Source organism: Cydia amplana, chromosome Z (assembly GCF_948474715.1).
Source record: "Cydia amplana chromosome Z, ilCydAmpl1.1, whole genome shotgun sequence".
Classification (NCBI taxonomy): domain Eukaryota; kingdom Metazoa; phylum Arthropoda; class Insecta; order Lepidoptera; family Tortricidae; genus Cydia; species Cydia amplana.
In genome coordinates, this window is record NC_086096.1 from 24,260,025 (window position 1) to 24,288,005 (window position 27,981).

The 27,981-nt window shown below is 37.2% G+C and overlaps 1 protein-coding gene across 1 annotated transcript; it reads right to left on the minus strand.

The window, feature by feature from the left end:
* Nucleotides 1-5,245: 5,245 nt before the first annotated feature.
* On the minus strand, nucleotides 5,246-26,516 carry LOC134661286 (transcription factor E2F5). Its single transcript, XM_063517278.1, has 10 exons — nucleotides 26,101-26,516; nucleotides 25,526-25,731; nucleotides 16,852-17,015; nucleotides 16,557-16,753; nucleotides 11,132-11,373; nucleotides 10,950-11,055; nucleotides 10,757-10,868; nucleotides 9,859-10,031; nucleotides 9,396-9,512; nucleotides 5,246-5,398 (listed from the first exon to the last, which is right to left on the minus strand). Exons 2-10 carry the CDS (start codon nucleotides 25,727-25,729, stop codon nucleotides 5,271-5,273), a joined length of 1,443 nt encoding a protein of 480 aa, XP_063373348.1. The 5' UTR covers nucleotides 25,730-25,731; nucleotides 26,101-26,516; the 3' UTR covers nucleotides 5,246-5,270.
* Between the last annotated feature and the right edge of the window lie 1,465 nt (nucleotides 26,517-27,981).

Sequence of the window (27,981 nt, forward strand, 5' to 3'; positions counted from 1 at the left end):
ATGCCAAGTAAGGTATCAAGTAAACGCAATTTGGCTATTTGTTGTTTTAAAATGTTAACTTAAAAAACTGCCTGCCAATGTATTTCGTCACTTGATGATTCAAACTACTCAAGACTTTTGGTCTAAGAGCTAGCCACGTAAATAGGTATGCAATTTATAGAGCAACGAAACCCCTCTAGTTATTATGCCATACTATCATTATTAATTAATCCGGGCGCCTGGCAGCTGTCTAGCGGTGGGTGCGGGAGTGGTTGGGCAACAAAGGGGTTGTAAAATCAATCGAAGGTGTGCAATTTATAGAGCTCTGATTTTGGTGTGATATAATAGCTTATTATGTATTTAATTCAAATATAAAAATGCCAGGCGTTTTAATTGGGGGAAAAGTAGTGCCAGGTGACTTACAAGATTTCGCGAAAAAGTACCAAAATAGGTTTGCATATATAGAGCAACGAAATCTTTCTAGTTAGTGTGCCATACTATCATTATTAATTAATCCGGGCGCCTGGCAGCTGTTTAGCGGTGGGTGCGGGAGTGAATGGGCAACAAAGTGGTTGTAAAATCAATTGAAGGTGTGCAATTTATAGAGCTCTGATTTTGGTGTGATATAATAGCTTATTATGTATTTAATTCAAATATAAAAATGCCAGGCGTTTTAATTGGGGGAAAAGTAGTGCCAGGTGACTTACAAGATTTCGCGAAAAAGTACCAAAATAGGTTTGCATATATAGAGCAACGAAATCTTTCTAGTTAGTGTGCCATACTATCATTATTAATTAATCCGGGCGCCTGGCAGCTGTTTAGCGGTGGGTGTGGGAGTGGATGGGCAACAAAGTGGTTGTAAAATCAATTGAAGGTGTGCAATTTATACAGCTCTGATTTTGGTGTGCAATAATAGCTAATTATGTATTTAATTCAAATATAAAAATGCCAGGCGTTTTAATTGGGGGAAAAGTAGTGCCAGGTGACTTACAAGATTTCGCGAAAAAGTACCAAAATAGGTTTGCATATATAGAGCAACGAAATCTTTCTAGTTAGTGTGCCATACTATCATTATTTATTAATCGGGGCGCCTGGCAGCTGTTTAGCGGTGGGTGTGGGAGTGGATGGGCAACAAAGGGGTTGTAAAATATGATGATAGTATGGCACTAGGGCTTGCAATTCGAATATTCGAATATTCGAATTTGTCGAATATTCGACCTGTTTTGATATTCGAATATTCGGCCGCTCAGGTTTCGAATATTCGAATATTTTTTATTACTATAAAAAAATCTATGTCATCCGCTGTAGTTACAGTTTCTGTGTGTTTTACGGGTATTTACAGTGAATGAGGAACGGTAGGTACCCAAATACGAAGGAAATAATATTTTTACTGTATTCCTCTCGATAGACTTCGTGAATACAGTGAAACCTAACTCAATTTAAAAGAAAACGAAATCAAAAAGTATGTTATTTTTACGGTGCGTAAGTTTTAAGTTAAAGGGTCATTCTGTTTATTCAGTACAAGCGTACGTTAAGCGAATTTTTGAAGTCTACGCCTTGCCACTTATCGCAATTCTCAAATTTAATCATACCAAACCTGCCCAACTTGGTAATCTAACCATGCACCTTTAGCTGACGAATAATCCACCCAGTACTCAACTAACTTTTTCCCTTAAATATTCCAATATTATATAATTAGCCGACCATTAAGAATAATAACTTGCCAAAACAAATAAAGTCAATAAAGATTCAAAATACAATGAAAATAAAGGCCTTTTTACAGGCCTCTGAGTGATTACAAGTTAATTTAAATCGGAAAATAATTACCTAAATAAAAAAATATCTTACATACCTAGGTGTTTGGATGGTTAAAGTTATATTATTTCACGCACCGACGCATTTATAATAAGTTTTATCTAGAAATATTAAATACGTCTAATTTTGGCGTTTTACTTGTTTTTATAAATGTGGGCATCTTATAAATAGTACGATGATAAAATCTAGTCAATTAAGTGGATTTCTGCCAAATATCCTTAGTTTTAGCAATATGTGAAAAAAGCTTTTGAATAAAACGATAATAAACCGATTTCTCGTTCCTTTTCTTATTTTTTATAATATTCGAATAATTATTCGAATATTCGAATACGTCGTCAGAAAAAGTCGAATATTCGAATATCTGAAAGTTTCGAATATTTGCAAGCCCTATATGGCACACTAACTAGAAAGATTTCGTTGCTCTATAAATTGCAAACCTATTTTGGTACTTTTTCGCGAATCTTGTACGTCACCTGGCACTATTTTTCCCCCAATTCAAACTCAAACTCAAAATATACTTTATTCATGTGGGCCTAGCAACAATCACTTATGAATCGTTAACATAAATATTATCTTAAGCTAATTATCAGAGCAATTTATTGATGTTATTATTCCATAATAATATTGGATTATTATACAAATCAAATTTAACACAAATTTAAGAATTTCACAAAAGGATCGTCAAATATGAAAAAAATTGTATAAAAAATACTAGTCTAGAATGTTTCTAGAATAAAATCTAAATGTCAAATAAATAAAAAAAAAACAAAAGAAGCACATACCTACATATTAAAACGCCTGGCATTGTTATATTTGAATATAATACATAATTAGCTATTTTATCACACCAAACTCAGAGCTCTATAAATTGCATACCTTCAATTGATTTTACAACCCCTTTGTTGCCCATCCACTCCCACACCCACCGCTAAACAGCTGCCAGGCGCCCGGATTAATTACTAATGATAGTATGGCACACTAACTAGAAAGATTTCGTTGCTCTATATATTGCAAACTTATTTTGGTACTTTTTCTCGAAATCTTGTAAGTCACCTGGCACTACTTTTCCCCCAATTAAAACGCCTGGCATTTTTATATTTGAATTAAATACATAATAAGCTATTATTGCACACCAAAATCAGAGCTCTATAAATTGCACACCTTCGATTGATTTTACAACCCCTTTGTTGCCCAACCACTCCCGCACCCACCGCTAGACAGCTGCCAGGCGCCCGGATTAATTAATAATGATAGTATGGCATAATAACTAGAGGGGTTTCGTTGCTCTATAAATTGCATACCTATTTACGTGGCTAGCTCTCCGGCTATTTGATCACTATTGCTTGTGCATCGCAGCGGCCGCAAACTCATTGAGAATTGAGACTAATTTAAGATTGATAGATAGATACCGCAATGAGACTGATAATTTCAGAATTCACCACTTGAGATGTGCCAGTAAAGGCTTGTCGCCGTGCAAGTTATCTTCTTCTGTATAGAGAAATATAAGTGAAGAGAAATATAAGAAAGAGTGGTAACTCCAAACATCAGTTATCTAACCAAAACGCGAGTTATTTTGTAGTCTACATCTAACGTCGAGTAGTGGAACTATCAGTACCGCTACTTGACACCAGATGCCACAAGTTTCGGTACTGACGAAAAATTTACTACCATAGAGAAAAAAATACCATACATCATCGCAGTATTGGTATCAAAAAGACTATTATTTTTGTAGTCAACATCTAGGATCGAGTAGCGGAATTATCAGTACTGCTACTTGACAATAGATGTAGTTGCACCGACCCAAAAGTCTAATGCTCAACAATTTTCAGCTGATAATGTAATCGGATTAGCCGGAACTCGATTTTCAACTCCTGCTTTAATATTAGTTGTAAATTGTTGTTCACTACAATTTTCGAAGTCTTGACTCTCTAGACATCTAGTATCAAGTAGCGGTACTGATAATTTCGCTATTCGATGCTAGATGTCGACTACGAAAATAATAGTCTTTTTGGTACCAAAACTTTGTATGGAGTAAGCACTCTATTCTTACTATATTTCTCTATATGGTGCTACTCTGTTACTAAAACAATTTACAACTAATATTATAAGCAGAAGGAGTTGAAAATAGAGTTCTGGTTAATCCGATTATAATATTAGCTAAAAAAAATTTGAGCATTAGTTTTATAATAATTTTATATTATAAATTTTATATTTTTTTTTTTTCATATTTCAGACGGAATTTATAAATCGTATTTTAATTGTAACCAATAGTCCTAATTGGAATCCACTAGAATTAAAATTATAATGTTCTGGATTGTTATCGCGGTGAAACTAACCTTAATACATGAGCTTTTGATTAAGGTATTGTGATTGAACGAAGATACATTTTCTTTAGACAGTTTGGAGTAAACTCTAAAACCACTGGCGCCCACAACAAATCTGCTGAATATAGCCATGTTTTATAAACTCACAGGTGACGTTATTTATCATGTAATTGTCAAAATCATGAAATTGTGTCCAATGAACTACAGATGTAGTGCATAATCCTTTACCATCGTATTTGTCATGCTACTTCAGTCAACCTAAATACTTTTTGTACTCAGACTGACACGTTCGTAGGTTTCCGTGAAAATACGATGGTAAAGGATTGTGCACTACATCTGTAACAGGCGTTCGACATAGATAAGACTCAAAATGTGGAGTAGGTAGATATTAAAATATACATTATAGATTTAAAATTAACATAAGTAGATCTATGTACCTATACTTATCTTTCTTTTCCTATAACTATAGGAAAATAGAATTTGGCTGTTAACTTTTAACGATAAAATCCTGTACACGATCAAAACATTTAGAACGAAACGGGTTACCACATCTCATAACAAAGTAATTGAACAAAAACACCGCTATATTGAGGAATACTTTCTACTTTTCCTTGCAAAGTACTCACTTGGGCCTGATTTCCGATCTAGTTATATTTTAGTGAAGGAGAGACACATAACAAATTTAGAAGGGATAAACGTCGTCTACAAAGAGTGCACTTAAATACAGTTGGTTGACGGCCCATTCATCTCCAGGAACAAGTGGCATTAATAGCTCGACACGTCTGTACGAGTACCTAACGGTATACTTTACTACAAACAAAAACACAAATCAATACTAATTCCTAATAACCATTTTAACGAAATTATTACAATTCATTCAATCATATTTTCCTATAAACTTTATATAAAATCAATTTATGTCAAATTCTGAACTACGATTGTGTAGTACTAAATAGCGCCCCATTGGAAGTGCTCAGTGTAAAACAGGCTCGACCGTAAAGCGAAGCCGCGCTCGTGGAGTCTCGCGTAGGCTATATCGCAACGAAAATAATAATAACCAAACCAGCTAGATTGAGCTGTTTTCACTAATCGATTGTTCGATACGCGTGTTTATGTGAGATAATAAGAGAGTTTGCTATGAGCCGGTGCCGGTCACTCGGGCAGCTTGAGATCGAAGTCGAAGAGCTCCGCCAGCCCCTCGTCGTGGTCGAGGCAGAAGCCGTAGTCGGTGGCGGACATGGGCGGCTCCAGCGCCAGGAACGGCTCCAGCTCCAGCGGCTCTGCAACACACCACCCCACATTCAACCCCACTACTCGCTTTGTCTATACTATCTATCTACATATACAGTGTGGAAAGATAAGTCGGGCCCTGGAGGGAAACTACCTTAAATGCTTAAGCTGGCTCATTTTACTTAAAGGAGACATTCCTTTATTTTTAAAAAGAAACAAAACTGCATTCAAAGATTTTCTAAAACTCGCTTGCCTCGCCCGGGACTCGAACCGTTTAAAAATTCCAAAAAATAAAAACTTGCAATTTTATTCTACTAGTCGATACAGTTAATGTTAATGATAACATTTCTCCAAGAAACATTAGGTCTTAAACTCGTCTGTCGTACAAAAAATCCATAAAATGTAATATTTAGTACTCAAGATTTTTTTAGACAAGCCAAATTGAAGAAAAAAAGAAAAATACTATGAATGCAGTTTTGTTTCTTTTTAAAAATAAAGGAATGTCTCCATTAAGTAAAATGAGCCAGCTTAAGGATTTAAGGTAGTTTCCCTCCAGGGCCCGACTTATCTTTCCACACTGTATACTTACTAAACTACTTTTATCCACCTACATATATGTTTCAAGGCACACTTTCGGTGATTTAAACAAAATTCTCTAAGAAATTTTGTCATATAATAGGCTGATTCGGTGGTGTTACCTAATTAGCCTATTGTATGCCAATATAACAGTCACTAATCAAACTTTCAAGAAAGCAAAACATATCGACCGAACCTGATATTTATGATGAAGGTCAATGCCATTACTTATGACTACTTAAAACCGATAGATAACTGTATAGCGGCAAACGACGCTACGTTACGCATTGATAAAACAATCATTGTGGACAGATCCCCGTGGCTTGCGTTTGTGCGTAGCGGGTTAAGTTAAGGGATTATTCCCAGTTGCTACCATCAAAATGTTACCCCTGGTAACACCTTTTTTTTTTTCAAGTTACACTGAAAATTCTAAATGAATCTGTTCACCTATCCACATATTAAAATAAAAATTGAACATTATAAAGAGATTATGGTTATAAATGTTATAACTACTAGGTCTATTTTGTTTTATCTGTTATCTATTGCGAAAACAAAATCCCCAGTAAAACGAATTATTACCAGTGGTAACCACTTGGGATAAGAGCTGGGAATAATCCCGTTTTTACACATTGACAAAAATCGCATAATAATAGATCGATTAATACGATTACTTCAAGTTTGAGTTTCGTTATGTCCCGGTTTAGTTTGTAAGGCTTTATTACATAATATATGTCAAAGAGAATTTATTGTAATAGAGTTGTAAAGTCTAAGAAAACGAAACGTGCCCCTTAGTTTGACATACAAAACAGATGGCGCTGTGCTGCGCCATGTTTTGCGGTCACTGAATTGTCAAACGTCAACTATTGACAATCAGAGTTACCGAAAAATGTATAGAGCTGTACAGCGTCATCTCGTTTACCTGTCAAATGCGAAGCACGAAATTGTCTTAGATTAAAGTATATTACTCAATCTATGTATCTTTGATATACTAAAATCGAGATAGCCCGTATCTCAAAATAATCGTACTCCCATCGCTCTAACGCACCTATCACATTTCAAATACAATAAAGTCAACAAATCACAATAACATTAATACAAATTAGAACTTGTCATACTTCAATTTGCTTACCATTTGCGATGTCGACTACAAATACGGAGTTGCGCGCAACAACGCAAGTCATGATAAGCGGTTGAAGTAATAAATCGACAAAATTGATTTAATTTATTAGATATCTTCAGCATAATGAGCACCATTAACAAATTCATGGTGGTAATAACAAATAAGTAAAAAATATTGTTATGAGGTTAAGGTGATAATAGTTAGAGATGAGAGCGCTGTTACCGAAGTAAGTATTAGTGGATGAGTCTGATGTTAGTGGGGCCGCCGTGAGCTGAATCCCATGGTGCTACACGGTAGCCACTAGACTGCAGCCGCACGAGATACAGCGCGCGGCGCGCCCCGGTCCCGTCCCGTCCCGTCCCGTCCGTGCCCGCCACGTGTACTTACCAAAACTGTATCACTAACAGTAACGCCCTCTAGTCTAGACACCTCGCACCAACTACTCTTGTTTATTCTCTCTCTCTCTCTCTCTTACCTATTCATGTCGATCGAGAAGGTGTCGCTGCCGCAACATGTCACGGATGTATCCCCTTTGGTTGAGTTGGTATTTCGTATTCACACGTTAAAGACGAACACATTACAAGATTATACATCATATACAAGGTAGGTATTAATCATTCGATTATTATTCTTGCAAGTTGGCAAATTTGATGGACTCTTATGTGGAGGTGTGCGGTGCAAAAACGATAGTTGTACTTTCGTAGCATTCGTTCAATAAGAGAAGCGATCGTGTATAAGCACTATTGGTTCATTAGAAACAGGACTGAAAGATGAGTCATAAGTCAGACAGAGTCAATCGTAGGTACACCGACCCGACACCGACAGTGTCATCATCATACCTAGTCACCTGGGTTACTCCCACTAGTTACCAACAAGTTGTTACCAATGGGTTTCCATTGGGTTACTGGGAATTTTTTACACACCTTTTACCACTGGTAACTACTGGGAAAAATAATTTCGTATTTTAATGCCTTTCATTATATAGCAGTCCCATAAACTAGTTAGGTATGTACTACTAATTAATCTAATTATGGACTCGGCCAACAATAAAGTTACAATAGGCTTCAGTTATAGTTACATTCTCATATTATTATGATGAAGTCTAATTCTCGTAATACTGTTTGCAATGAATACTACGAATTTAATCGCTTTCGTACTTCTTTAACAAATGATCACAAAGAAGCATATCATTGAACAGCGATGTCGAAAGTGAACATCGCGGTAATGCGGTTACAAAACAACTGACGAAACCGCTGCATGTCAGCACATTCTGACATCCCTAAGATTTCATATAACAGCAGTAAATAAAATCTTACGCGAAATCTTACCTAAAAAGACTGATCTTGATAGGTACCACCCCCTCACGATTTCCATACAAAGTCTACGAGGACCCAGAACCGCCATACAATGAAGTCGGTTAAAAAGGCTTTGGGAGAGTGAGCCGTGTGCGTTTCAGGGTGATTCCATTCTGATGAAAATGTATGCACTTGTTCAGAAAACGTTTAAGCACGCATAAAAGACTGCCTACCAAATTACCTACAAAATGTTAGTACTTTCTTACTAGTTTCCCCTCTTTTTAACTTCAGCATAATATGTCCAAGCAGTTTTTAGGTCCCAGTAGGACGTTATTTTAGAGTTCCAGAGCCAAAACTATTTGCCATTATCGATTCGGAAATGTTATTTTACTATAAAGTTAGTACGGAAGCTAGATGATGAAAATGAATGACGACCCAATAAGCATGCCTTGTTACTTGTAGTGTCCAGGTAGGGTCCGGGTCGGGGTCGGAGGGCGGCGGCTGGCTGCGCCGTGTAGCTAGAACTCCGACTGTGATGTGAATGAGCACACAAATCACAGTCTGAGGGCTAGCCACAAGACGTGATTGCCTCCTCGCGGTTTCCTCCATGATGCAATTCAACCTGCATACTTAAACATCTACTAAAAACCACTCTACTCATACCTACCCACTTGATGAAGCGACAGTAAATAAACCAATAGCAATAGGGAATATTACGCAACATTCTGCATAGGGGGCGCCACTAGCACAAACTGTAAACTACCGACTTGATGGATCAATGTCATATTTATTCATAACAAATAATCAGTGAATACGTGTTAAAAAAACTTAAAAGGTATTGTATATATAAGTTACAATATGGTTTACGGTTTGTGCTAGTGCTGCTTCTGGTGTCACGGCAGAACATGCAGTATTACTCCCTATTGGTAAACTTTTATTTTGTTAAAACCTACACCTATACAATAATAGACGGTGTTACTGGTCTGTCTGGAAAATAAGCCCGTGAATACACAAGTAAGTGAGTTTTGTGTTTAAGTACAAATCGTATTTACTTACCTGACTCGGTATCTTGGTCTTCCGTTTGCATCTGAAAGCGGCCGCTGCCCATGATCGGCGCAAAGTCGTCGCTGTCGGCAATCAGCGCGTTGCGTAGTCGACCCCGCGCCGTACCATCTACAAACACAAAAACGAAAAACATCTACAAACACGATTCAGAGTACTCAGATTGTCCGCTGAAGAGGCGTAGTCCAAAAGATCCCGTACCGCGCGCTATCCGAGAGTAACTCCGCGTTGAAAATGAAATACGCGCCTTGAAAACAGCCGATCCATTCTTGTTGAATCGCTGTCATTTTTGACAATACATACTCAAAGAGTCATGAGCAAGTGTGATGAAACTGATGAAATAGTATTTATGTACAAAACTTCTTAATCATGGTACCTTATAATGTGATAGTTGGACGTAATTTCCTACATAATGGGTTGATGTATGAAGTGTGGATACAGTGGACCGGATACTCACTGTCAGGCGTGGTTTGAGGGGTGTGCGGTGCGTCGTCGGTCGCGTTGGGCGCGGCTCGCGCGCGGCCCGCGGCGGCGAGCGGCAGCGTGGGGTCGGTGACGCACGGCGAACACACCACCAGGCCGCGCGACCCGCCCGCACTCTCCACGCCGGGCTCACGCTTAATAGGCGTCCTGCGGTCATCAACACAACTTCACTGCTTTCACATTCCACATAAAAATCCTTTGCCCCATAGGCTACAGTGTATACTTACCATCAGGCGGAGTAGGCGGACCCTTCAGTGGGTAAATATATTGCAACACACCTTTATAGCAATGAGGATGTGTTGCGATATATTTGTCCAGTTCGGCTGTCACCTTGCCTCCAACAAGGTATAATAAAATTACATGCAATAACCTCTTCACTAATAGATACTAACTAAACTAATAATCAACTATAACATTGACCAGTTGAATACCTTATAATAACATAAGTCCACTTTTTGTACTCTAGGATCTTACAATATATGTTTTGTTATTAAAATCTCTATCAATAACTCTTTGACTGAAATTGTGTTAACGCAAACGCAGTGTGCAAAAAATAAATCACGCAAATATTGGCGAAACGTGTTATTCCGCAATTCAGTTCAATGGGTCACATAGCTTCTTCTACGCCTCTGTGAATTACAATTTCGAGAAGCTACAACTTTTGAGTTACAGGGTACACCCATGAGCCTGGGGTTCTATTTTATAAAGCTACAAGTCATATTATTTTACGGATGTAAATCGCTCACATGGATACAGTTGAAATGCATTTGACCAATGTCAAGCGTCCAGTGTCACTGGTTCCGAGTGCAACAATTGCAACAACACACTCTACACTAGGGCTACAAGAATAAGTAAAGAAAAATGGTAGTTACGAGAAGTTGGCGGCGAAACAGGCGGGCGGCGCGGGCTGCATCTGCGCCACGAGCGGCGCCAGGAGCGCCTTGTTGTCCTCCAGCAGCGGGTCCGCCGGCAGCACACCCATAGCTGCAATCACAACAACAGTGTGCACGTCTCACCTGCACTTGCACGCACGTGACATAATCATAACAGCATACGATAACTTACGTGGAGGTGGAGATAAAGGTCGTTCTTTGGGACATAGATACACCTCAATTTCGCCCGATAATGACTTCAAATGTATCATATATCCCTTTTCGTCAGGATGGGGAACCTAAAAAAAAATACTATATATAGCCGCTGTAAGTACGTGTAGCAAAATTTCAAGAAAATATTAGAGTTAAACTTACGCTTAATCTTGTGTCCGGCGGCGCCTTAATAGGAATAACCGTTTGGTTGCGGAAATCCTTAATAGAGCGTAAGTCGGCGTAGGTGATGTAGGCGAGCGCACCGTGGTCGGCGGAGAGGCGGCCGAGCGCGAGCTCTGCGCTGGCGACGGCGCGCGACACCCGCGCCTCGCGCGTCGCCAGCGCGCGCACCTCGCGCCGCAGCCGCCGCGCGCGCGCCTGCTCGCCGCCGCACGCCGCCGACCCTGCTCCACGCACAACACATCACAAACATTATACATACATACACCACTAATACTATCGACAGTCCTACATTTCAAGTGTGTTGTTCATGAATAAAACATTTCCTTTTGATTTGACGTGTTTATTAACAGATTTCAAAGTGAAGATTATAGATTCGACTAGATATTGGTTATTTTTGTTTTTATTTTCAATTTGTCGCTTTATTAAAGACTTATTTTTTTAGGGCTGTACTTCACAGTTCATCAAGTCCGGTTCTCATAACGGAATCTATCCCTATTTGCCTCCGCCCGTTGTTCCCAGTGCAAAACAATGGACGAATAAGTTCCTATTACTTTATTACCCAAAATAGTTAATTGGCCTGATGACAAATTTTGAAATCCCTTTTATTATTGACGGTACAGTTGTACTAGTTCCGAAAAACACAATATTTCAGCTATACTCTTAAGATTTAACATAAACAATTGCATTTTTTTATAGCTAGTTTAAACCTCGCCCGAAAACGCCTCGCAAGCCATTTGTGACGTCACGAATTAGTTGGTGGAAGGGTGATAGACATTGTTTACATACTTACAGTTACGAATTTTCCCTTGAATCCGAATGATATTGTCAATTCAGCACCATATATTACGATTAGGGATGATAAATACATTACAAACATGAATCACAATAACTCATTTTATACAAAAACTCTCACACGGTTGCAATTTAAGATGAATTATTTAGATACATGCAAATTCTGTGTGAAATCACGGAGCGCCGGTTTTACTTTTTAATTTTTCATTTTTTCTGGTTCCAACAGCCAACATGGCAATGATAGTTCCATTCAGCCAAATAATTAAAAAAGTTTTTTGGTGAAATATCGTATTATTTAGCATTTTATTTGATTACAAATAAATATTTACTTTATATCGTGTAATAATATTTTTTGGACCTAATAAATGTTTAGTGGCGAAATAATACTTTTTTTGAACCTCCAAACTCTTTGGTGAGGATTTATGGATTAAGGTCAATGAGAATTGATGACGTCACCCTTTAGCTCGCTTCTGATTGGCGTTTCAGTCAAAATGGCTGATTGGAGAATTTTGCACTTTTATTTTATTAAATATATTAATCATCCTAATGTTTATACTGAGATTGGGGCATTTTTTAGAACTATATTAACATATATGTTTCTTTGAAACCATTATTTCCATGATTCTTTGTTACTGTCATCAGGCCAATTGTACTTCGTGCTTATTTCATATGACTGAATGCATGATTGATATATGTACAGTCAGCAGCAATAGTTGCTAAGCGGGCGAGGTGTTCAAAATTATCTTGATGCGAATTTATTGTTAAGAGAATAAGATCGCTTCAAGGTAATTATCAACACCTCGCCCGTTTAGCATCTATTGCTGCTGACTGTATATACTTATAGGTTAGATTCGGACCAAGCTAACTCCACATAACCAAGTGTGGTCATCATAAACGTCAAATTTCTATGAAGTAATGACGTTAATAATGACTCTCCCACACTATGTTCTGTCAAAGTGTGCATTTGTCAGGGCAGAGTAAGAATAGACGCACTGACAATCCAACCTCTAGACTGAGCTTAGGCCAATTTTTTCATGAAACCGATGCTGCCAAAAATACGGGGGGACGAGGTGAGCGAATCCCGTGCCGTGATTGGTCCGTTCAAAGACACGGACCAATCACGGCACGGGATTGACTCGAAGATGGAGTAACGCTACCGTATGTGTGGCAGAGGGGGTAGCGCGACTATGCTATGTCTAGAGGTTGGATTGTCTGTGGAATAGACGTTGTTGTTGTTATTCCAATTGCAATTAAATAAAGTCGTTCAGTTACCACGTTTTTGACAAAATCTCTTAATTTTTTACTGGCAAATTTGGCACTGATACATACGCATGTTGCATAGGTAGGTACACTACCGAGTCAGTAGTACCATAGAGAAATAAAGACAAGAGTGCTCACTCCATAAATCAGTTCAGACTATTAATTTCAGTGTCTACATCTAGCATCGAGTAGCGGAACTATCAGTACTGCTGCTTGACAATAGATGTAGCACCGACCGGAAAGTCTTATCTCAACAGCATAAGACTTTCCGGTCGGTGCTACATCTATTGTCAAGTAGCAGTACTGATAGTTCCGCTACTCGATGCTAGATGCTAATAGTCTTTTTGGTACTAAAACTGATGTATGGAGTGAGCACTCTATGTATTTTTTTCTCTATGGTAGTACTGACCAGCTGCTCGACAAAGGCACCTTGTCAAACTAACATCTAGACCTTCATGCATATGAAGTCGGTGCTAAACGGCTGCCTTAGCACATAATTGCTATTCTAAGAGAATAGAGTGTTTACAGGCTTATTGTCATAGTGAATTTTGTAGTCACAGTTAATCTACTGCCATCTTTCGACACAGGATTAAAACTAAAACTTAAAATGAATAAAAATATGTATAAATCAATATCAATCCTGTGTCGAACAAAGTACAAAGTTTACTATGACAATGGATAAATGATTTTCATATTTTATTATTTTTAGAAAGCCATATGAATTTGACCCATGTTCTTTCACTGATATGTGTTAAAATGGTTAAATATCAAACGATGTCGCCATCTACACGAGTAGAGGCCAAAGGTATGGCGCCATCTATTCTAGCATATTTTTTCTTGATTTTCCGAGGTACGTTTTTTTCTTTTTTCTTAGAAGTAGGTACTTATCACATTCGGAGTTACATATATTTTTGATAATGATTGAATTGGGTGATGATTTTACATTCTACAAGTGCTCCGGTCAAACCGATTAATAATTCCGCTTCAGAAACCAAGATAACAGAACCAAACAAATCCAACGATTTTGAAAAGTCCACACATCTATAAAATAACAATTTAAATAAAAATAACCCTTTACCAGGCCAAGGGATATAATATATTATATTTCCCACGTACGGCACTTCAAACATGTGTTCTATTTTCGATTGTCATTTTTGAACTGTCACACTGTCAAAAGGGATAATACCTAATTTGTAAATAACTTATTTCGCAGAGAAGCCAAGTAGGTAATCATTCGCTTTGCCGCAGGCAACATGCATGGCATTTAACAGAGTTAGATTAGGTTTCCAGTTAGATCCATTGTTTTAAATAGACAAGTAAACTTTACTTAACACATTCACTGCCCCCGACGCACATGTGCGTCCACCGTCATACAAGTTTGTTCCTAGGCCACGCCCCCTGGCAATGAATGCGTTAATAATATAGTCTGCAACAAACTAAGGATTTGGCATAATTGGTGTAAGTTTCTCCTAGTTTTACAAAATACCCCTCTCAATCTTAGGAGACAACTATTGTAAAGATACTGAAATGCGTTCGCAAAGCCAAGATTGAACAGTAGTAGGTATTGCTGTAGAATTAACATTCAGTGAATCACATCATGGATGACGAGAGTTAACGCGCCCTGAGAAGCCTAAAGGCGGCATTTTTGTACTTTTTGTACTGAATCTGCTTCTGCCGCACACTGGTGGAATCCCGCCTTTACCCAGAACTAATTAGCAAATGCGTGTGAGAGCCTCCTTAAAATTTCATGAACTAGACTAGATTAACTGGCCCTTCAACCAACGACTTCCCAACAATAATAATAAGTAAAAACAATCGATTTCACAATACAGTTTTGAAACTATGACATGTTAATAATAGGAACTGTGAGGTACATGTACCCTTTCAAACATTTTTTTTTTTATAAATCATAACATAACAGAAACAGTTTTTTAAATCGTAATAGTCGTAATACCCAGGGCAATTTTTAGGGTCTCGAATTTGGAACTTTGTTTTATTTCTACATATAAAGAGTTTAATACTCCATTATAATTTACTTCCCTATTGACAAATATCAACTTTTGACAACCAAAGTTACCGCACACTCTACGGGGCGATACAGCGACACCTACTTCAGCCGTCAAATTCGAGGTAGGATTTTGTCTCAAGACATTACTGTTAACCTTTTCGACGCCGTGTCAAACACAAAAGCTGTCACTCAGACGCCACGTCATTGAAGTGTCAAAACTGAAATTGAACTTTATGCATGTATGTCTATGTTGCTCTGTGGTCTGTGACCGATTAATCGGTCTTTGGCGTTGAACCATCGGTGCGGATATATCGGTCATTGGCGTCCAAAAGGTTAATTAATTACACTTTTGACTTTATGACGCGTGTCGATAACCGTTGAAATGTTCCATTTTCATCATTATCAATAACTCACGTGTGCCAAACTCATCTATGGATCAATGGGAATGCCTCACTTCCAGTCATTCCTTAGGATTTTTTCCGCCGTATTATCACTACCTACACTTTATAAAACAAAGCCGCGTCTGTCTGTGTGTATGTATGGTCGCGATAAACTCGGTTTTCTTCGCAAGTTGCGATTAAAAACATTGTGTATAACTCCGCGGGTAAGAATATTGCAAACTCGGGTCTTTTATTTACTCCAGCCTGCGGCTGTCGTAAATTAACACCCGTTTCCAATATTTCACTTACCCGCCACGTTGTACAATGTACTATTGTATTTCAGACGTTGACTTCTGAAAATTATTGTTAACTTCTAGTCTGTGTCTTATCTTATAAGAATCCTGGCAGATATTTAAGGAATAGTTTTTTTTTAGAGAACGATTTTTTCTGATCTTTTATTATACCTACCTATCATAACCAAGATTGGAACCCATGAGTTTTAGCCACCACACACATATGAAGGGTTAAAAACATTCAATATGATTAAGGGGATAGATCGATCGTTTTTTTAGCGATTTTTGAACCACTAAAAACATGTACGGCGTGAAATCACGTAATTTAACAACGATGTATTTCTTGGTCATAGTCATCATTTAACATTGTGTAGATTTATTTAAAATAACTCTAATTTAAGTTTGAAATATAACTTAGACAAAATCAATTTTCACTTGTTACGGCTTGCCTCTAGTAAATTATTTAAAACTTTCGCGTTTTGAACACATATGCTTTGTTTATGTTCGTTTATGCTATGTTTTGCTGGGACATCAGTTAGCCGCGACCATGACCAGTGAAACCTGTGTCGAAACGTCGGTAAATAAAGGTATGTGAATAAATTTCTCTAGTAAATTAGTTTACTTTCGATGTATCCCCTTGAGAGTTAATTATGAATGAAAAAATAACTCACCACACTTCCATTGAATATTATTTTTGGATCGCTTCTCTAAAATTCCTATACCCTCTAAAACATTAGTGATGTCGTATATGCGGCGTTTTTGAACCGAGAGGTGCTCCGCGGCTATATTCAAGTCGAGGACGCCGTTTGGGGAAGACTTCAGCAAAGCAACAAATTTTTTTGTAAGTAATCCTAATGATGTGTCGAACCTGAAAACATTTATTCCCCAGTGATGAATAGATTCAACACGGTGAACGACTTTACAATATCTAAACGATTATTCTTATATACCTATATTCAATCATACCTTGATCTTTCGCTGTACTTTTTCATAGAACTGGACGGTCGGCTGTACGGTGTGAGAACTTTGACTCGTTTTTGCTTCGGCGTCTTGAAATCTGCCTTCATAGGTACTACATGGCCTTGGCTACCGGAACTACTCTCACTCAAATTCAGTCTTCTTTTCACCGCCTGCGCAAAATATACAATTGTTGTTATCACATTTGAGATACAATGACCTGTAACCAAATAACTGTACATAAATAACATTCTCTATCGGGAAAAAGGTTAGTTTATGGCGATACAATGGCTTTAGAACATAAAGTAATTTACTAAAATAGCATAATTATTCTAGTAAATTACTTTACATATTAAGGGCCCACTGATTACCAGTCCGCCGTACGGTATCAGCCTTTCAGTTGTTCGGAGCTGTCAACTTTTTGTTCTAACTGACAGGCCGATATCGTCCGGCGGACTGTTAATCAGTAGGCCCCTTTACAATCATTACATTTTGATATCTCATCAAGTGGACGTGTATGGAGTACCATTAGTAAAACTTAAAGCAAGCATGTCATTTTATTCTAAGTGTAAGAGAAGCTTACATTTATAGAATACTAGCGTCTGCCCGCAACTTCGTCTGCGTGGGGTGATGATGGTGATGATTGATAAAACTTTTCTTATGTCCTTCCTCGGGCCTCAAACTATCTCCACAACAAATTTCGCAGTTTAAGCATGAAGAGGTAACAGACAAACAGACAGAGTTACTTTCGCAGTTGTAATATTAGTAGGAATTTAAGGAATTTATATATTGAATTCCAAAACGGGCTTTTATAACGGTACGGTATTTTATATAGGTACTTATTTTTTTGACTATATCACCAGGTTTCGGCGTACATGGGAGAGGGGTGTCTAATCTAATGGCAATCAATCGAACTGTAATTAATTAATTATCTAAGTATAAAGCCAGATAGGTTGGGCATCTGAATGTAATATTAGGAAAATTACATTAAACTGGTAGTTAATAAGATAAAAGTTATGGCAAGCGAAAGGCAGTTTGCCTGTTCGGTAAAACATTACAGTTCAATTACGTAATGAGAATACGAAGAACATATGTATGTAATCTTGAAAATACACCCTTCTTAATCATAGACAAACATTTCACGGCATGAATTAATGACTGATAACTATGAGAAAAAAAATACTGTTTAAAATTTATATCCGATGTAAAATACCCATCCACCTAAGGGAAACATAACAGGTAAAACATAACTATTTAACCGATTAACATTGCGTATAATTACTTAATGAATTAGTAGCGTACGTATGTACTCGCACTGTCACTAAACACATTATCATTAAACACTTTATACGTTTAAATAGTTTTATTGTGATGCAATGAGTACAAAACAAGAACTTAGATCCAGGACACTGCATGAAGTTTCGTGACGACATGCAACTTGATAATGATAGGTTAAATTTTCACTAGCAGAAAATTATGATTAAATCACAATTACCATACAAACTGAAGCGTCCCAATAGATCTAAGTATGTTATATGATTATAAATATTATATTTCTTACTGTCAACGCGAAAACGGTCATTTTTTAAAACTTCCGCAAATCCATTTTAATTTATCTGTAGGGTACTTAATGCTTAACTTGATTATCTAATCACTTAAAAGTGGAACACACTGGGGATTGTCAGCGAACTCGGTAAACAACAAATGCAACTGGAAGCCCACGCGGGCTCGAGCCGGCCCGGGCGAGTGGGGAGGGACCCGATGCCAACAATGCGGCACATAAATTACATTCTACACAAAAGGTACCAAGCTCTCGGAAGGGACTTCGAGCAAAAGAATGGCATCTTTTGGTCTTAAAATGAGTATTATTATTAATAGATAGCTATTGTCAATTGACTCGTTCGTAAGTTCCTTTTGCGCATGTGTGGAGCGCGTAATCAGAGCAGATGTGCCTCCGCGCTACGGCCTCAAGATAACACACAATAAGCACACCCCTCTCGGTGTTCAGTTTATTTTATTAGCATAATCTAATGAGCGCTCTAAATTAAACTACATTCATTAAAAAAGTATAATATGGTTCTTAGGGGTTCTTAAGGACCTTTATATGGAAGTCAATCTGCAGGAAATTTAATAAATGTGCTGCCCCGGGGCTGCAGTACTAACAGGTATTTCAGGAGAACAGAGATTTTGAATCATTTTTTATAGCTAATATTTTCAGAATTTCCGTTCATGTCACCTCGGATATGGGTAATTAAATCAATGCATTCAGTATGATGTCCTGAATACAAATATATGAGATGAGAAGCGCGAAAACGGCGGAGGTAGTAACTGCATACAGAAATATAAGCCAAGAAAGAGTTGCAACTCCATACATCAGTTTTCTTACCAAAACGCGAGTTATTTCGTAGTCGACATATTCGGCCAGCATGTCGTCAGTACGCATATACCTACTTTATAACTAACACACCATTTTCGACTACATATCTCGCAAATGAAATGATGTCTAACATCAATATATACAGGGTGGCCCATTTAGATTGGTCAGTATGGGAAAATCTGAAACTATAAGACATACGACGATCTCTTCTTAGGAACCATGTCATCGATTTTAGTAACAAGAAAAACTGCATTCATACATTTAAAAAAAATGTGTACTCAGCTCGAGAATCGAACCCGGACGTTTTGAAAAAAAAATCTAAAATTATTTCTATTTAGATATCGACTGTGTAGGTCTTAAGCAGTAAATGTTACTATGAAACATGATGTCTGAAATAAATAAAATGCATTATTTTCATATCCTTTAATTTATTTTAGTATGTTTTCGGAATGGCCACCATTTTTTTCAATACATTTTACATAAAAAAAAATTAAATGTATGAATGCATTTTGTCTTGTTACTAAAATCGATGACATGGTTCCTAAGAAGAGATCGTCGTATGTCTTATAGTTTCAGATTTTCCCATACTGACCGATCTAAATGGGCCACCCTGTATATGGTTAGTCCTTGTATGAAACATGTGCTTCTCAGACAATTTAAATACAGATTGATTGTCATCTTATACCTTTAAACGAGCAATTCTCTTATATTTATTTATTTATATATATATTTCGGGGATCTCGGAAACGGCTCTAACGATTTCGATGAAATTTGCTACATTCGGAGGCGAAAAATCGGTCTAGCTAGGTCTTATCCCTGGGAAAACGCCTATAAATAAACAATGCCTCTTTACACGTGTCGGATATAATGCCATTATGCCATATATTCACTATCCGTACTGCTCGGGGCAATATGCTACATGACTAATCTTCATTTATGGTATCAATCGATCGGGTTTGTTTTTAGGATCAAATGTCTATATGGGACCCTTTGCATTAAAGTAACACAAAAGTCAGAAATTGTAGTCAAAGGCCGGCAGTCGCACTTCACTCGCGAAACGCCCTAAACAAAACGACAAGGGAATGTGACGTCAAGGTCTCTGGAAGCATGGGAGCCCACCTTGTAGTATGGACAAAACAAGAAAATTGCGTTTTTCTCGGTGAACTATTGCGTTTATGTATATTTGCTATACAATATTTTTTTGGATGAAATGTAAGGAATCGAATGGTACTCTTACTTTTATCGTTTTTGGAAGTTAAAAAAAAACTTAAATTTTGAAACTTTCAGGTCCTGTATTTTTGTAATTTTTCAATATTTTATTTTAATATCCACGTTATTGTGATAAATTGCTCGTTTGCTATCTATTTCACTAGATTTTGTTATAAAATTCAACATGCGTCATCATCCCTATTAGTACGTTGGGTTATTCCCAACCTTTTACCACTGGTAACTACTGGGAAAAATTATTCCCAGTAGTTACCACCAACTCGGTTTAGTGGTAACTACTGGGAATTTTTATTCCCAGTAGTTACCACCAAAATTTTGTTAGAGTTAAATACTAATAAAAACAGTATATATAGTAAGAGTATAAATACAGAGTGATTTTGAATTACCTAATAAAATCACTAAAAAAATAATCTAAATGGATTATTAAATTTATTCTTACATATATTATAGTTTTTGTACTAGTACCGGTTAAACTGTTTAACTATATTTTTGATCACTTTTAAGGCAGTTTACTAAAACACTAATCGACTAACAATTATTTATTAAATCACTCGATATTTATACTATACTATTTATACTGTTTTTATTAGTATTTAACTTTAACAAAGTTTTGGTGGTAACTACTGGGAATAAAAATTCCCAGTAGTTACCACTAAACCGAGTTGGTGGTAACTACTGGGAATAATTTTTCCCAGTAGTTACCAGTGGTAAAAGGTGGGAAAAAAATTCCCAGTAGTTACCACTGGTAACAACTTGGTGGTAACTAGTGGGAATAACCCGTACGTTGTCAGGCGTGGCTCACTCCGCGATTTCGTCGCGTCGCTACAAAGTACCTACAAGTACATGCGGACCACACCAATTTTGGTGTCTAGCCATAGTAGTTGCCGCGCACCGCTACGGAACGGACGCCAGCTCGCCCTTGTGCCACCTACCGGTCATATCTGTCGTAATAAACGCGATTTGTTAGAGTGAATATTCTGTACCTAGTACTATTATTTATTATGTGACTTTGTTTAGGACTCTCCCAAGAAACTATGGAATTGTCTAAATTAAATACATAACCAGTGTAAAGGGGCCCACTGATTAACAGTCCGCCGGACGATATCGGCCTGTCAGTTGTTCGCAACTGTCAACTTTTGTTCTGACAGGCCGAAATCGTTTATAAAGGGCCTACCGGGAAACCCAAAAATCGAAATTTAGTTACCTGCCTTTATCGCTCGAATATGCTAGACTTGCTAGAGCATAGTTTCCCAAAGTAGGCAATACCGCCCCCTAGTGGGCGCTGAATAGTTTCAGGGGGACGGTCAGGGCCGCGGAAGCGATTGAGGGGCGTTCATGCTGCCCAGGGGGGCGCTTCCGCAAGTGAAAAAAAAAACTGAAATATTAGATAATACAAACAGATATATACCTGCGTATACGGTTTATTTATGTTTCCTACCTAGAACAGCATTTGAGGAATGAATTCTCAGCAAGCTGAAAAATCGTTTTAATACCTTCATTAAATATTTGGTTCTAAAATAAATGCGTGTAATCGGAGTTTGCTCGATTCCAGGAGGTGTGCATAAATTTTGTGAGCCTTGGAAGTTAAATTTTTCTTGGATTTCCAAACCACTCGATGTAGAAGGAATCATCAATTACAATGTCACGACCAGCAAGATTTTGTGGATCGGATACTGGCGAAAAATAATTTCGGATTAAACACAACTATACCAAAAAAACAGAAATTCAAAGTGGCAGCCAATTTTACAAACTTTGACTACGAATTCATATTTAAGATACTTTTCGGATCCTCAGATATCAATTTTTATCATGTTTAGACGAAAATTTCCGTCAGACGTAGGTACACTAGGTACCGTTTTCGAGCTACAAGCAAAAAACTGAAAATGAGCTAGAATTGTATGCACACCACCTCCTAGGATTGCGCAAACTCGGATTACACGCAATTAGGACCAAATGAATGTTTTAAAATGGGTTCCAGCTTGCTGGGAATTAATTCCTCTAAATGTTTTTTTGGTGGGAATCACAAATAAACTGTATGCTTAGGAATACATCTATTTGTATTGCCTAAAATTCAAATTTAATATAATTTTAACAAGATGAAAAAGTTATTCAATTAGGTTTCTTTAAGTCTTTCAGGCCAATTCGAACGTGCCCCTGACATCAAACCGTAATAAGTGTAGACATTCACAGTTATTCCGTGAATTAAAAATACGTTAATTCCGTTTTTAAACTGTGATGGTGGGCGCTGAAATTTTTTTGACACCTAAGTGGGTGGTGGCCCAAAAAAGTTTGGGAACCTATGTGCTAGAGTAATACTGCCCTGCTAAGCCGAAGAGCGCTATGTCAAAACAAAATTCATTGCTAACTTATACTTTAGTTTCTATAGCTGAGAAATCCATTTTCAAAATCATTTATTTTTGAGATAGCACACTTGGCTTAGAAGGGCAGAATAGAGAGATTAAATAACTAAATTTAGATTTTCTTGTTTCGCAGTATACCCTCAGATTGTGATGGATTGTGGTAGTGGCGCCCCCTACGCAGAGTTTCGCGTAATATTCTCTAATGATAAAAACTATCCTATCCTATATCCTTCCTCAGGCTTCTATCTCCATACCAAATTTAATCTTAATAGGTTCCACGGACTTCGCACAACAGACAGACAGAGTTTATTTACCTATACGAAACATTCGTATTTATATTTATAATTATAATACTAGTTAAAAATCCATAATACAGCAGAAATTAGAAATAAATCATACAGATAGTTCCATTTTGGATTTGACTTTACCGTACATATATGTTTATTGTTACTTCTGTCCCCTTTCCACCCCCCTATAAAATGTACAAAGTCTTTATTTATGGATCTTAAGATTGACTCTCATTTCACATATGTACTTGTAATGGGTATATCCAATCACAAGTCGACCCGTATGTCCAGTACAGGAGACAAATATTATTAAGGTCATTGGACTCCTGAGATAATACTTAACAAAGTGACTTTCCTGAGTCATGGATGTTTACTAGGTATGTATTATGTACACTTTACATATATCTAAACATTATATACATATATCATTGTCAAGTACCCACAACACAAATTAGCCTTCTTGAGCTTATTGTGGAACTAGGTTGGATTATGTAAAATGTATTATTGTATTTATTGATACCATAGGCATAACATATTATATACATTGCATAGTTAATAGTGATATCACTCTTCCAGGGTACTTTTTGCTGAACAGGTGTGGGTTACAAGAAGATGCTAATGCTAAGATGGGATGAGAAGATGGGATGCTAAGAAGCTACAGTAATACACTGTTTAACAGTATTATATAAACTTCAATTAAATTAACACTTAACCTTTTCGACGCCGTGTCAAACACAAAAGCTGTCACGCTGACGCCACGTCACCGAAGTGTCAAAACTGAAATTGAACTTTATGCATATGCATGTAGGTCTATGTTGCTCTGTGGTCTGTGACCGATTAATCGGTCTTTGGCGTTGAACCTACGGTGCGGATATATCGGTCATTGGCGTCCAAAAGGTTAAATACTGCACGTCAAGCTTCCTATTATACACAGGGCAGCAAATATTATTTGACATGTTAGAAATAAACACTAATGTTCCTAACATTAAAGTTATGAACTTCATAATAAGTAGGTACATATATAGGATATTTATGACTTTTATGAGTATGATATCTCTCAAAATGAAAGTCAGTTCCTTGCCATTTTTATCTCAACTCAACTATTAGAGTATTAGACTATTTATCTCTACTATTAGAACATAAATTTAACCTGTTCCCATGGTTACTGGTGCACAAATCCATTCTGCATAGTTTACAGTCAGTCATATATGTATAGTGTCTTACTCGTAGTAGTAGTAGAAGCCATGGTGTCACTTTCAGTATGCTATGCTAGAGGACCTTAAGAGCTACCAATTTGGCCCCGTGTATGATCAGGGAAAATTAATAGTTTCAGAGAAATCATTAATGTTGTATTCATCTGAATTATAGTAACCTAATGCTTATTAACTTGAAAAGTATGAATGTGCTGGTATGGACTAGATAATTGTCACGTCAGGAAACCAGAATGTAGTTAAAAACTGTTGTGATGGCTATCAATGTATGGAGCATTTGGCTCCATGCAACAGTGATTTCTTTGAAGCTACTAGTTTTCACTGAACATAAATGAGGATCAGTGCCTATATTATTTGGCTGTCTAGTACAGTCAGCATCAATAGTAGCAGATGTGCCAAAAGTATTTGCCACCCTGGAATACTTTCCAAACAGAGATAAATCTCTACAGCTCTGGTTCAAAAGTATTTGTTACAGACTGTTACAGTCTAATTAGACTCGGACATTTGTTAATCCCCATTGTTTCATTTTTTAATCTATCTAGACATTGGTTAAACGGTTAGAGAATGTTTTGTCATACATGATCTACCACTAACATTAATTTAAAAAAATATTATCTCACTAGAATATTAGCACTGGAAGTCGCCAGCAACATACTAAGATGAGGGCATTTCGTGACACTGTGTGTGTGACACAAATAAAAATATTTCTATAATTTCTAAAATAAAAAGTTATCCATAGCAGCTAGTGCCCGCAATGATATAGCCAAATCATGAAATCAAACTCCTAAATATATTAAGCAAGTATTTGTTATGCTTATAATTTTACCCGATTAGGCAAAATATATACATTTAATAAATTATGAAAACCCTTTTCTTTATTTATCCAACTACAACGTCAATCAATTGCAATTATCCTGCATATTAAAGCAGTTGGTCAGATTATAAAACTTATATGAGTGCATATTTTGTTATATATCTATGTAATTATAAAGTATACATGCGAAGTTGATTTAAACAAAGTCTTCGTTGTATCAATTTTTTGTTGCTAAAAATCGATATTGTTTATGTATCCAAATCCCAAGCTAATTGTCAGTCATCCTCCTAAGAGATTATTGTTTAAATATAAGTTTACCATTGTAATAAACTGGTTATAATTTACCCATCTGAAATTCACTATCATAGTGCTTAAGAAAATTTACAAGGTAATATAAAGGTACTAACTTCAGATGTCTTTGGTGGTGCAGAAGGTGCCTCCCTTCTGATCTGATGTTGTGGCGTGGCGCCATAGCCGTGATCAAGCAGATGGTAACTGATGGGCTGGCCTGGGCTGTCATCCAAAAGCGTAGTTTGCGACGGAGACGCCCCAACGCGTACCACCACCTCGCCCTCACCCTCCGCCGACCCTCGCTTCACCCCCCTCGGCATCTCTATTTAAAAAGGAATAAAAGGAAATAGAATATCATACAAACTCATAGCCTACTTTTTAATGAACGGTGTTGTAATCGTGACAATTTGATTAGAGTAGAGGTTAGAGGCGCCTTGCGCGCGGAAATAACTGACAAGAACCTCCGAAACGGAGTGGGTCGATATCAAATAAATTAGCTTTATGTAATAGGTATAAAACTTTTATATTATGGAATGTTTAGATTGCCTACGTCACTTTTAATAAAACATTTTTTCCGTAAAATGTCGACATCCTTAGGTACGGCAATACGTTTGCAAAACCGCTTTTTACTAGCGGCATCTCATTAAGTTATATTACAAAACTAAAACCTTTACAAAAGCATTATACTTACGAAAGGTGTAAGCGAACGATATCTTAAGTTATAACCATAAAACGACATGAATGTTTTCGACGCAACGCTACATTATCGAATACTCAAAATAAAATGTCCGCCGCTTTGTTAGTCTCGAACGAACTCGTGGACATTAAGACGCCAGATAATTTTCAGTTAGACTCACAGTTCACAAAGTACACATTGTTTTAACTATTCTTTAGACCTTTGACTTCGAAATAAAAACATGATATTAGTCCAAATGCACATTTCACTTAAATAATTGTTGGAGCGTTAAAGTATCGACAGAAAGCTTTTCTCAACATCTGGCTAGCTAGTGTGGCTACTGGCTAGCAAGCGACGTAGCCGAGTGGCGCGAAGTACGCGCGCAGGCGCGTAGCAGCTAAGCAACCCCTAACGGACGCACCACTCTTATCCGCTCCAAACGAAATTCCACCCCTCAGTCGACGCCGTTTGAAGCCATAAATAAAAAATACAGTCAACGATTTTTTACATCCCTTGGGCGAATGTAGCTCTAAATTATCTTGTTGGGTTTGTAAAACTCATTGGCACGATAATGAAGTAGGTACCCTTTAATTATTATCCTTTTGGTATACGGGTATTATAATTAGCAATATATGTATATATGCTTACATAAAATACCTAAAAACTGTTACTTAATGGAAAAATTAAGTATAATGAGGTAGGTAGGCTAATTCGCCTTAATCACTTTATAGTAGTTACCTAGCTAATAGTATTAGTGTACCTACCTAGTATTTAGATACTTATATGAGTTATATGACAAATTTTCATTAATGGTATCAATCGATCAGGTTTGTTTTTAGGATCAAATGTCTATATGGAACTGGAACCCATTGCATTAAATTAAAGCAATACAAAAGTCTGAAATGATAGTCAAAGACCGACAGTCTTACTTCACTCGCGAAACGCTTCTAACAAATTGATATGCGAACGTGACGTCACGGTCACATAGAGCCCATCTTGAAGTATGGACAAAACAAGAAAATTACGTTTTTGTTGGTGAAATATTGCGTTATGTATATGTAATGTATTATATGTATAGTTTTAATACAATATTTTTTTGGATAAAATGTAAGCAATCGAATCGAATGGTACCCTTACTTTTTACCTTTTTGGAAGTTTAAAAAAAAATTATGTAACTTTCTGTTCCTGTATTTTTGTGTTATAACTTCCATTATTATTTTAATATCCACACTATTGTGATAAATTGCTCATTTGCTCAATATATTTGAGTACTATACTTTGTTTTTGAAAATTGTTGAGCATTAGACTTTTGGGTCGTTGCAACATCTATTGTCAAGTAGCAGTATACTGATAATTCCGATACTCGATGCTAGATGTCGACTACGAAAATAATAGTCTTTTTGGTACCAAAACTGATGTATGGAGTGAGCACTCTATGTATTTTTTTCTCTATGGTTATGTTGATGGTATGGTGCTGCTGTGCACGTGCTGTGCCCATCAATCAGTGCGTTTGTCAAGCTGCTGAAAATATACATGTGAGGAGTATGCCGGGACACATGGACTAAAGTACAACACTAGCAAGAGTGAGCTTTTAATTTTGAAAACAAAAAGTAAGTCCCTAGATATGGTACCAGTGTCGCTACCACCAGTTTGGCACTGACATAAACACTATCGAGAACGTAACTTACCTTAAATGCATCTCGCTCGTACTCGCGTGTTAGTGCGAGCGAGATGTACCTATAGAAAGTATATATTATATTAAGGCCACAATGGGCCAGCGCCGGCCACTCCAAGGGACGCATTTATGCGTTAGAGGGAGCAAGTGATATTGCTATCTCATTCTACCGCATGGCTGCGTCCCTTGGAGTGGCCAGCGCTGGCCCATTGTTGTGTACA